Genomic DNA, 11,813 nt, shown 5'->3' on the forward strand with positions numbered 1-11,813 from the left:
TTGTCAAAATCAGCTGAAGCCCAGTTAATGAAGAGGTAGCTTTATGAGCGAGATGCCAGTGGAGCAGGCAGGGGGTGTGGATCCCAAGAAGCAAATACCAAAAAAGAGAGTAAAAAGAACAAAAAGCTTGATATGAACTAGGAACTACAGACAGACAAGAAAAGCAGATAATCTAGAAATATCAGAGAAATTAAAAGCAGTTCATAAGGCAGAAAATAGAGGCTGAAAGCAGCCTGTCAGAGCAGAAGGGGGAGAGGCAGCTTCCCTCTCTTTTACACTCTCTTCAGCAGTGGTAACAGAACAAGCCCTTACCGTCTGTTGTAGGTCTGGGATTCCAATGCGGATGACCACAGTGTTGCCTGTCGGCTCCTCCATGGGTGCTTTTGCACTGTAGCTATGCTCTGCACCGGGACGGAAAGCCGTAACACCGTGAGGAACGGGAACACAGCTGTCCTCTTCCCGGGAGCTGCTGCTGTCAGTGCTGGCCCCCTGGCTGCCGTTTGCTGTGTGTGTGTAAGGGTGTGTGAGTGTGTGTGAGTGTGTATGTGTATGCTGCTGCTGCTGGTCCTGCCGTGGAGAGCTGGGTGGCTCATGTTTGCCGGCTGCCGGACGTAGAGGCATGCTCCGTGTTCGCAGCTCAGTCTATGTCTCTCTCTCTCTCTCCTCACACACACACATACACACACCCACATGCACATACACGCACGCACAAACACACGCATACACCAATGGATCTTACTCACACTACACGCACACACCGTTTGCAGCATGCATCACTCGCCTGGGAAAGAAAGAGAGGGAGGGAGAGAGGCACTGGAGGAGGGTGACAGGGAGGGAATGGGCAAAGAGGAGGGGGTAAAAGATTACAGAGAGATAGAGGATAAAAACACACAGACAAAATGATAAGTACCAGGAGAACTTGTCACTTAAACTGAGAAAAAATAAATGAAACTGCAGCAATAAAACAAGAATGGAGAAATTTCTTTTGAAAATATGCAAAATAATCATCCCTGGTTCTGATTTACTCAAGACGATCATAAAATCATTAGAAACAAAAGCCCAACCTATCGATCAAAAGAAACATTTGCAACATTTTTTTTTTTTAAATCCACAAGCAGGTGTGTTTGAGAAATATTAATGGTGACACCATTAATTACAAAGAAACTCTGCAAGAGTTGATGCTGCAATGATCGATATGCAGAGCTGTTGCTGTCACACACTGTTGCTTTTGCAGTGGTGTACTAACACTTTGGTGATACAAGGACAGCACAAGTGGGTTTGTGTCAGTGCAGAGACAGAAGGGTAGAGGGGTCTTTGTTTGATCAATGCAGTGCAGGATTTGGCCTTCATGCTTCATGTTATCTGTGGATGGTGTTGCTAATCCAAATTCTTCCTGTTAAACAGCAACACACAGTCAGAAATGCAGATGACATGATAGCAGGATTTTCTTCTCATTGAGAGTAATTCTCACAGGGACTGTTTCTTGTTATAATTAAATATTTTTTCAGCAAAAGCCTATTTCTATTGACCTTATGTCACCTGAGCATGATAGTGTCATCTGACTGAGAATCTTGGTGCTTTTCTATAAAAAGTTACTTACTAGATCAGACTAAGTAACATTTGTGCATCTCATTTGGCATGGCAAAAGTTTGGTGGTTGCAGTTACACTGACTGATGTGCAAAACCAAGGAGTTGTTGGGGCATATAATCTCCATGTCCAAGGGATTCAACAGATTGTGTTATAAAATTAAACAGTCATTAAATGCAGCCAGTGGCAAGTTTTACCCAACAGAATGACTGAGCATGTCCTATTAAAATGAAGCATCAGCAACAAGTAGCAATTAATTAGTCTTCCTCAAACAAAATAACCATAAATTGATAATGTTTGCCCTAAATATTTTGCTTATTTTCCCCATAGTGGGTTTTCTTAATACTGTGCAGTCCAGCTTCCATTCACAAGCCCTAAACAGGTAACCCTAAATTCCCCCCAGGAGAGAGTGTGAGCATCAGTAGTTGTCTCTCTTTGTTGACCCTGCGATGGACTGGTGGCCTGTCCAGGATGTACTCTGCTTCTCGTCCTAAGACTGCTAAGATACGCTCCGGGCCCCTCACAACTCCACATGGGAATCATTGGAATAAGGATGCACACCTGTTACATAGAATGACTTTTTTAATACCATTCATTAAACTGAAATGAACTTAAATTCTGGAGGAATAGCTTTTGAAGTGCTTTTCACACATCTCAGTTATGGCACAAAGTTTAATGCCCTTAATGGAGAAATGCATTAATTGGATACCAGTTTGCTGAGTAGCAACAGCAATGATTCACTAGAAACAGGTATTATTGAAATAATAGCAACTGTGAATGCCCATTTATTGAACTATGCTGAATGATTGAAATGAAATTGCATAAGTATAAGAAACTGAAAAAAAAAAAGCACAACTGACATTTTTTCTAATTGCCCCACATCGTGATTGAACCCATGTATTTAAAGGTGGAGTATGTAAGATTTTCAATATTTTCAAAATAAATTAACTAATAAAATAACTACAATCATAATTAGAACTTTTTTGAACATGTAGGTTCCAGTCTGTCCATATTTGATGCATTATTAAATTACAAGTTTATTTAATGATAAATGACAAAAAGCACATTTTTTTTACTGGTATCCAAACATTTAAGAAGGGTCTTTGTCATTAAATAAACTTTTAATTTAATAACACATCAAATATGGACAGACTGGAACCTACATGTTTAAAAAAAAAACTTTCTTATTATGATAGTAGTTATGCTTTAGTTTTTTTTTTTTTGTTTGTTTTGTTTTGTTTTTTAAATATTGAAAATCTTACATACTCCACCTTTAAGCACACTGACTTACTCAGTACGCCACTACTACTCCCAGTTGCACCTTGGAAAAAGCATTGAAATTTTTTTCAAATTGGGATAGGAATGCCTTTTTTTCACTCTTAGCAGGGTTTAATTAGCAAGATTGCAAAAACATGTGCAAGGTTGAACTAAACTCCAGTGAAGATGTGAAAGACTTTGTGCAATGTAAAAAACTTTTTTTTTTTTTTAATGTGTTTAAGATTTATCAAAGTGTTCAAATTTTGCAGGGAGCATTGTTGGAACAAATCCTTCATATTTAACTGGGAAATTTGTCCCATCTGTTGAAGCAGTTTTCAGCTCATTATGCAAAAACTGACCAATTGCAGAGCTGAATTTTTGCAACGTCCAATGCACAGTGGGTTTGAAAGACTTTCATCCAATCACAAGGCCGAATTAATTTTTGCAAAATGTTCAATATCTCAAAAACTACAAAGATTTGAAATGACAAAAGTCATAGCGCACTTCTCCTGAAGGGGCTGCAGGGTTTAAGATGTGAATGGTTGAAGTGACTTGAACAGTGTAGGAGGAGTAGCATGCCAAAGTTTGGCAGAATAATCAATTGGGCATTCAGAGTAATAAAGAACCAGATCTCAATTACTGCAGTTAGGGTTTTTTCATCAAATTCATCGATCATCTGACATGGCAGATAACAATGGTCCAACAGGGTATTGTGTAGAGCAGATTATGCAAGAATTCAACAAAAGCATTAGAAAGAAAATATTCAAAAACAACAATAATATACCTCATTGGTAGCATTGTCTGAACATCCCAACTGACTATGATCATTAGGTTCACTGTCAAACCAATATTTCCAAAATCACTCATTTTTTTGGGTCGAGCTACTGAGCAGCACAGTTGGTCAGTCAGGTAGAAGTAACGGAAAGTTTTTCAGGGCAACAACTGGTGTTACTTGTGAGAAAAACTACTCACAGGCGTCGGACATAGTGCCTGACATCAGGCATTAATATCCATCCTTTCCCTGGCCACTTCTCCCAGCTCATCCAGGGAGATCCTAAGGCATTCCAAAGCCAGCTGTGAGATTTAGTCCTTCCAGGGCATCTTGGGTCCTACTCCCAGATGGATGTGCCCAAAACACCTCCCCAGGGAGGCATCCAGGAGGCATCCTGACCAGATGCCCAAGCCACCTCATCTGGCTCCTTTCAAAGTGGAGGAGCAGCAGATCTAATCAAAATCCTTCCAGCATGAACAGGATTCTCCCTATCTCTGCAGAGGAAACTCATTTTGGCTACTTGTATTCACGATGTCGCTCGTTTGGTGACAATTCACAGCTTGTGACAGTAGGCAGAAACAATGTATTTACTTTTATATTGTCACAAATCTAAAAGCTAGCTTGCTGAGCCAAGCAGACTTTTTCAGTGATATATGAGATCACTGTTCACTGTAATGAGTTTCTCTAGTTGTTACCATAGAAGCCTTTGTTCACCTTTTTAACGTAATAAAGCAGTATTCTAAATCAAATAAATAATTTTATAAAGTTATATTACAGGACGAGCAACACTGATCTATTAACTTGCTGTAGGTATCAGCTTTGCTCATATGAAGGAAACGCTTATTGTCATCAAGTGCTTTATGCCCATGAGGTGTTTCAGACAAACACTTATAAGCTTAAGCTTGAATACCGTAAGTCACAGTGCTATCAACTGAACAAGTGAGCTCCCCATACACTAAAAATGTGCTGTAAAACATTTGTGGCAGGTCTGTAAATTATTAAACAACATCTGAAGTCAGTGTTGTGTTTCACTGATTCCTCCAGTGCCATCCTTGTTCGAGCTGACCCAACTCCCCAACACACCATCTTCTCATTTGTTGAAATTTAAAGCAAGTATTTGAATGAAAAGTGATGAAAGCAAGGAGCTGCTCAACAATATGTGTTACAGAGCTGAGGCATATATGCATATACAGCATTGTGCACAGGTTTTACAGATGGCAGAGAATCACAATTTTTATTGTGTTAAGAACTCTACATTGATTCCTATTAGGGTCTGAGGTATACGAAGTATAGATCGGGCCATATTGTTGAAATGTTTTTATTCTTATGACTGAATGATGAAATTGGACATATAAAATATGAAAATAATCCTTTAAAAATGTAATAACTACAACCAGTAAGATATCCATACAAGCACTATACCATTTCTTATGTTTTCCTAGTTTGTTGTTCATTTGTTGCTAGCTTGAGATAAATTAGCCATCTGGGGATCAAATGTTATTGACCAATCAAAAATATTTCCCTGTTTGTGCATAAAATGTCTAAAAATGAAAAAAAAAAAAAAGGAGAGATGTTCTACGTAAAAACTTTGTACAACAAATATTTCTTAACTTGGCTGTTACAATCCAGTCAAAGGGTATGAAGCCGGCATAGTTCATATCCTGGAATACCCTTGAATATACGTATTTTTGATTAGCATACTGTACAAACACAATTACTTTAAAAAATATGAGAAATGCTGTCCTGTTTATGGGTTAATATATTATTAGCTGCAGTTATTACATTTCTAACTTTATGCAAGAACAGTAATGTAACTACCATTAATGCAATAAACATATGACTTTATTGGCTAAATATTATGATTAGCAAGTTCTTATGTAATTGACCCAAAACTTGCGTTGCATTATTTGGGAATTACTATGTCATTGATTTTATCCGATAAAAAATCTGTCAGAATTATTACATTATTGGCTGTTATCACGTCATTAGTAGCTAAACGTACATTTTAGTTTTCTTATAAAAACAACAAAATAAAAACTTCCTACCATATGGATTAACATTTTTTCTATACTGGCAACATTCTTTTTGAGCATCCATACCTCTGTTGACATTTTACACTTTTTCAGCCTTAGACCACTTCAGGCAGGCACCAGTCGTGGCAAACTGAAGATGTTTTCACCAACTCCTCCAGCTAAACACAACTAAATTAGCTTTATTAACCTTTTGTGCTTTCCCACATTATTTACCTCCAGCTCAGGAACCTTGACAACTGACTGTTCACTTACTGCACGAAACAATATATCCTGTCCTCTTAATACTAGCAGGACTGAAGTTTTGGGTACTCCCTTTGGGGACTGAGAAGGGATCATTTGATCACCTGCCTTGGAATGTGGTGGCTGAGGAGCCCCTATTGTGATTCAAATGTGCCACTAATGGCAAGACTGAAGTTTTGAGTACTCTTGCCTTCGAATGTGTTGGATGATTAGTCACTATTGTTATCCTAAGATTTACCACTGAGCGGGCTTTGCAAATGGTTCTGAGTGAAGCAAGCCTTTTTGACTCTGAAGCAGATGGCATCGACCTTCAAGCAGAATCTGACTCGGAGCAGTCTTCGGAGGAAGATGTTCCTCCACCCCTGAAAAAGAATCCTCGGCTGGATACCACGGTAACATAGACCGCAAAAGATGGCACAGTTTGGCGTAAGGAAGAGGTTGGACGACGTCTGGATTTCACTCCTATTGAACCTTATGCCGCAGAGGGAGAGCCAACACATGAAGCCAGAAAAAGGATCAAAACTTGCCTTCAAATATTTCTCTGTTTTCTCACTCACCAGATGCTTTGTATTCATTCAAGTATGCACAATTGAGCATGCAAGGGAGACAGAGATTGCAGATTGGTTCATGGCCGTTCCAGAATTGATGGCTTTCTTTGCAGTCATCATCTGGCGATGGGTGACGAAGGTTCCATCATTGTCTGACAACTGGTCTGAGATGTATGGAAACAAACGGATCATGGCAACAATGACTAGAGACCGCTTCAAAAAAAATCATGCGACACCTTTGCTTTGATAGGCAGAACACCCGGCCTGAGCGAGTGCAGCAAAGAACTATGTCATATTCTACAGACCTGGGGCCTCATTTACGAAGCTGTCGCACGCTCAAAACCCGGCGTATGCCAATTATAGTCAACTTTTGGGATTTATCAAAACACGATTGGCAGTAAAACGTCCCTACCTCCATGCCAACTCTGACCCTGGCGTATGCATAACATCTGGAGAAAAGGGGAATGGCGACACCAAAGGCAGAAAATAAAACCAAAGAAATGTTGTCTCATTTATGTACGTTCATTTTATAATATAAAACAAAGGAATGAACCAATTTCAGCATCATCTGGAACATTTTGTTCCAGCGTATCTCTGGACTCCTTCATTTTCCCCTGCTGATATTCATCTGTCTTTCTGATGGTGGTGATGTCCATCCCGTCTCCACCAGATAAAATACTTTTACATTTTACAACATTATCTATTATAATTTCTTCCTCATTTTCCAGAAAATTCGTCTTTTTTTGCTTTATCCCTGCAGAACCGTTGTGGAAATGAGATGGATTAATATTTATCAGGGGTGTTCACCTGACCTTTTATAGCCTATATGTGGGCATGACGACATGTTCCCTCACGTGTGCAACATTGTGTTGATCCTGATTTATAAAGCGAAACAGGCATGGGATGTGCCTGCGCACCGCTTTGTAAATTGTGAAGTTTTTTTGCACCGCATTTCCTATTTTCCGTATGTACACCACCTGTAGTCAACGTTGCTACGCACAGTTTGATAAATGAGGCCCCTGGTCGGCACATCACAATTGATGAACAGCTTTACCCATCAGAGACACGTGGCCATTTTCTGGAATATATTGCTACAAAACCAGACAAGTTTGAGATCAAATTTAAGTTTGAGATCAAACCAGTGGCTTGCGACCTGAAATCAAAGTATATCTGCAATGTCTTTCAATATGTCGACAAAGACCCCAGTCGTCCCAAAGAGGAGAGACTGTCTGAGAGTGTGGTAATGAAGTTGATGGAACCATATCTGGACCAGGGCAGAACATGTTCACATCAATTTCACTTGCAAAGAAGCTGCTCAGCCGGAAAACCACCGTTATTGGGACACTCAACAAGATTCGCAGAGAAATTCCCCTTCAACTTGAGAGAGAAACTGCAGTGAGTTCAGCACTCAGATCTTTTCAACGACTGACGCCACAATGACAGTGTTCGCAGCCAGCCGGAAGAAGACGGTGTACGTCATGAGCAGTATGCATGGTGTCATTCAGACTCAAAAGAAAGGCAAGCACCATCACCCCAGTACAACTTAACAAAATGCAGTGTGGATACCATGGACCAGATGGTGCGGGAATACAGCGTACGAGCAGGAACAAGAAGATGGCCGGTCGCTGTCTTCTGTAACATGGTTGACACGGCAGCCCTGAACGGCCATGTTCTATATCAAGACTGCACAGGAAGGAAAGAAGGGTGGCCAGATTTTCTGATGCGGCTTGCCAGTGAGTTGGCTGAGTCTCATGTGACAGCGAAGAAGACTGAAAAAGAAAACTGTCTTCGCAAACAGGCCGCCGCACCCGATGAACTCGGTAAAAGGAAGAAGTGCCAGGTCCAGCACCGGTGCAAAAAGAACCCTGCTACCGAACAATGTGTTCATTGCTACAAGTTTACATGTGGCAAGAGCAACAAAGAAGTGCCATGGGAGTGAGATAAAGAGAAAGAGAAAGAAGCTCGGTGTATCAGGAAATGTCCCTCAGCAGTCTAAACCTATAGCAGCATAACTAAGGGATGCTAACCATCCCTAGCTATAGGACTTATCAAAAAGATAAGTCTTCAGCCTAGTCTTAAAGGTGGGGAGAGTGTCTGGTTCCCTAACACTAACTGGGAGCTTATTCCATAAGAGAGGGGCCTGATAACCAAAGGCTCTGCCTCCTGCTCGGCTCTTTGAGACTCTAGGAACCACAAGTAAGCCTGCAGTCTGCGAACGAAGTACTCTGGTTGGTATATAAGGAACAATGAGGTCTTTGATATATAGTGGTGCCTGGCTGTGGAGGGTTTTATATGTAAGGAGAAGGATTTTAAATTCTATTCTAGATTCAACAGGCAGCCAATGAAGAGAGGCTAAAACTGGAGAAATATGATCTCTCCTACTGGTTCTGGTCAGGATTCTGGCTGCAGAATTCTGGATCAGCTGAAGGCTTTTCAGGGCATATTTAGGACAGCCCAGTAATAGAGAGTTACAGTAATCTAGTCTCGAAGTAACAAAAGCGTGAACCAGTTTTTCTGCATCACTCTGCATCACAGGTTCATTACAAAACTGGAAAATTTAGCTCTGAGTTTTTCAGATCCAACAAGAATTACTTCAGTCTTATCTGAGTTTAAGAGGACAAAATTTCTAGACATCCAAGTCTTTATGTCTATGAGACAGTTTTATAGCCTATTGGGCTGATTTGTTTCATCTGGTTTAAAGGATAAGTATATTTGAGTATAATCTGCATAACAATGAAAGTTTATTCCATGCTGTCTAATAATTTTGCCTAAAGGGAGCATATATAGCGTGAAGAGTACTGGTCCAAGTACAGAACCTTGAGGAACTCCATGACTTATTGTAGTTTGTGAGGAGGACTTGTCATTTACAAACAAACATGAACAAACTGAAGTCTATCAGATAAATATGATTTAAACCAGCTTAACGCTGTACCTGTAATTCCAATCACCTGTTCTAGTCTTTGTAACAGAATGTTATGATCGACTGTATCAAATGCAGCACTAAGATCAAGTAAGATAAGTACGGACAGAAGTCCTTTGTCTGAGGCCATAAGAAGGTCATTAGTAACTTTCACCAATGCTGTCTCAGTGCTATGATGAGCTCCTGACTGAAACTCTGACTGAAACTCTTCAAATAAATTATTTCTGCTTAGGTGGGCATGTAGCTGAGCTGAAACTATTTTCTCCAGAATTTTGGACATAAACGGGACATTAGATATAGGTATATAATTTGCTATCACCTCTGGATCCAGAGATTGCTTTTTAAGTAAAGGCTTGATTACAGCAGTTTTAAATGATTGTGGTACATATCCTGTCACTAAAGGCATATTGATAAGATTTAGTAGTGATGTATTAATTAAAGGGAAAATGTCCTTAAAGAGGCTCGTTGGGAGAGGGTCTAAGATACAGGTGGATGGTTTAGATGAAGCTATTATTTTAGTTAATTCAGAGGGTTGGACAGGACAGAAACTATTTAGACACAAGTCAGATCCTGGTTCTAAGGATGCTTCGGAGACCACAACAGGCTCAACATTATAGGTAGAAGGAAGAGTATTGTGAATTTGATCTCTAATAGTATCAATTTTATTCCTGAAAAAATACATGAAATCATCACAGCTAAGTGAGAAAGGAATACATGGCTCCACAGCGCTCCGGCTCCTAGTAAGCCTAGCTACAGTGCTGAGAAACCGAGGGTTGTTTTTGTTTTCCTCTATCAATGATGAATAATAAGCTGTCCTTGCCGTACGTAAGGCTTTTTTGTATACAATTAAACTTTCTTTCCAGGTTAAGCGAGACTCCTCTAATCCTGATGAACGGCATCTGTTTTCCAAACACCTTGACGCCTGTTTTAGAGCTCGAAGCTGGGAATTAAAGGGAGCCTTCATAATTTTACCTAATTTCTTCTTCTTCAGGGGGGCAACATTATCCAAGGTTGTACCCATTGAAGCTATTATAGTATCAGCATGCTGATCAATCTGAGCAGGAGTAAGGCTTAAAGGGGGACTCTCAGTCATGCTAACACATGGTAGAGGTGAAAAAATTGATTCAATTGATTGTTTAAATTTTGTAATATTATTGTCTGATAAACATCTACTATAGTAGAATTTATTTTTGGTCAGTGAGTAATCAAATAAAGTGAATTCAAAGGTTAATAAGAAGTGATCGGACAAGACAGGGTTTTGAGGAAATACTTTGAGCTTATCAGTCTCAATACCATATGTTAGAACAAGATCAAGAGTATGTCCATGAGAGTGAGTGGCTCCATTAACATTTTGTGAAAACCCAATTGAGTTTAGAATAGAGCTAAAGGAAATGTTTAAACTATCATTTTCATCGTCAACATGAATATTAAAATCACCTAGTACAATGACTTTATCAGTAATCAGCACTAACTCAGACAAGAGATCAGAGAATTCGGTCAGAAACTCGGAGTAAGGTCCAGGTGGGCGATACACTAATGCTAAAAGGAGCGATTTCTCTGAATTCCATTTTGGATGAGATAAATTTAATGTCAGGAATTCAAAGGATTTATAGTTAGTTTTGTGCTTAGGATTAATTAAAAATTCTGACTGAAAAATAGCTGCAACACCTCCTCCTCTGCCTGTAGTTCTAGGAATGTGAAAGTTTAAATAGTTAGCTGGCGTAGCTTCATTAATACTAACATAATCCTCTTGCTGTAACCAGGTTTCCGTAAGACAGAATAAATCAATGTGGTGATCACCTATCAAGTCATTGACTAATAAAGACTTATTTGGGAGGGATCTGATATTCAGTAGGCCACACTTTATCGTCTTATTTTCAGATTTTATTAGATCTATTGTTTTTATTTTTATGAGGTTTTCACGATTAATCCCAAAAGTGTTTTTGTGTTGTTTAATTCTTACTGCTGGGGAGTTGTATAAGGTCGGAATGGGGTTTTGGGTGGGTGGCGGCAGGTGGGAAGCTGCAGAAATGTGTGTAGGACTACAATTCTGCCTCCTGGTCCCAACCCTGACTTGTCAATTTAGCTGACTAATAAAAGAGTCCATATCGCATGCCGCAAGTTAGCAAATGGAATTACATAACCAAAGAAAAACACAAGCAACAGAGGAAAATGAACAGGGTAGAGAGGTTTTACATTTTGTTCTAAATCTAGTTAAGTTTCAGCTTGCTTCCTTGGATTTCCTGAGAAGAAAAGTTTAACCAAAATATTACTTCATTATATCAGAGTGACCTCAGATACCTGAAAGAAAATTCTCAGACAAAATAGTTCAGATCCTGCTGCTTTCTTTCTGCTAAAGGTTTCACAGCAGAAAGCATGGCATAAATTTTTAAGCAGGTGTTTGCTTCTAGCTGTGGAAATCAATAATATTAATAAACTTATTAAGTTTACTAAA

At 39.5% G+C, this 11,813-nt stretch overlaps 1 protein-coding gene across 1 annotated transcript in view; it reads right to left on the reverse strand.

Annotated features, from left to right (window-relative positions):
• shank3a (SH3 and multiple ankyrin repeat domains 3a) overlaps positions 1-621 on the reverse strand; it is a gene marked incomplete at both ends in the record, with an annotated part of 166,955 nt that extends 166,334 nt beyond the window's left edge. Inside the window, one exon of the mRNA XM_079260672.1 lies at positions 313-621. Coding sequence (XP_079116798.1) covers positions 313-621 — 309 coding nt within the window. The remainder of the gene's footprint in view (positions 1-312) is intronic.
• Positions 622-11,813: the final 11,192 nt, after the last annotated feature.

This window comes from Telmatherina bonti, assembly GCF_933228915.1.
Source record: "Telmatherina bonti genome assembly, chromosome: 2".
Lineage (NCBI taxonomy): Eukaryota > Metazoa > Chordata > Actinopteri > Atheriniformes > Telmatherinidae > Telmatherina > Telmatherina bonti.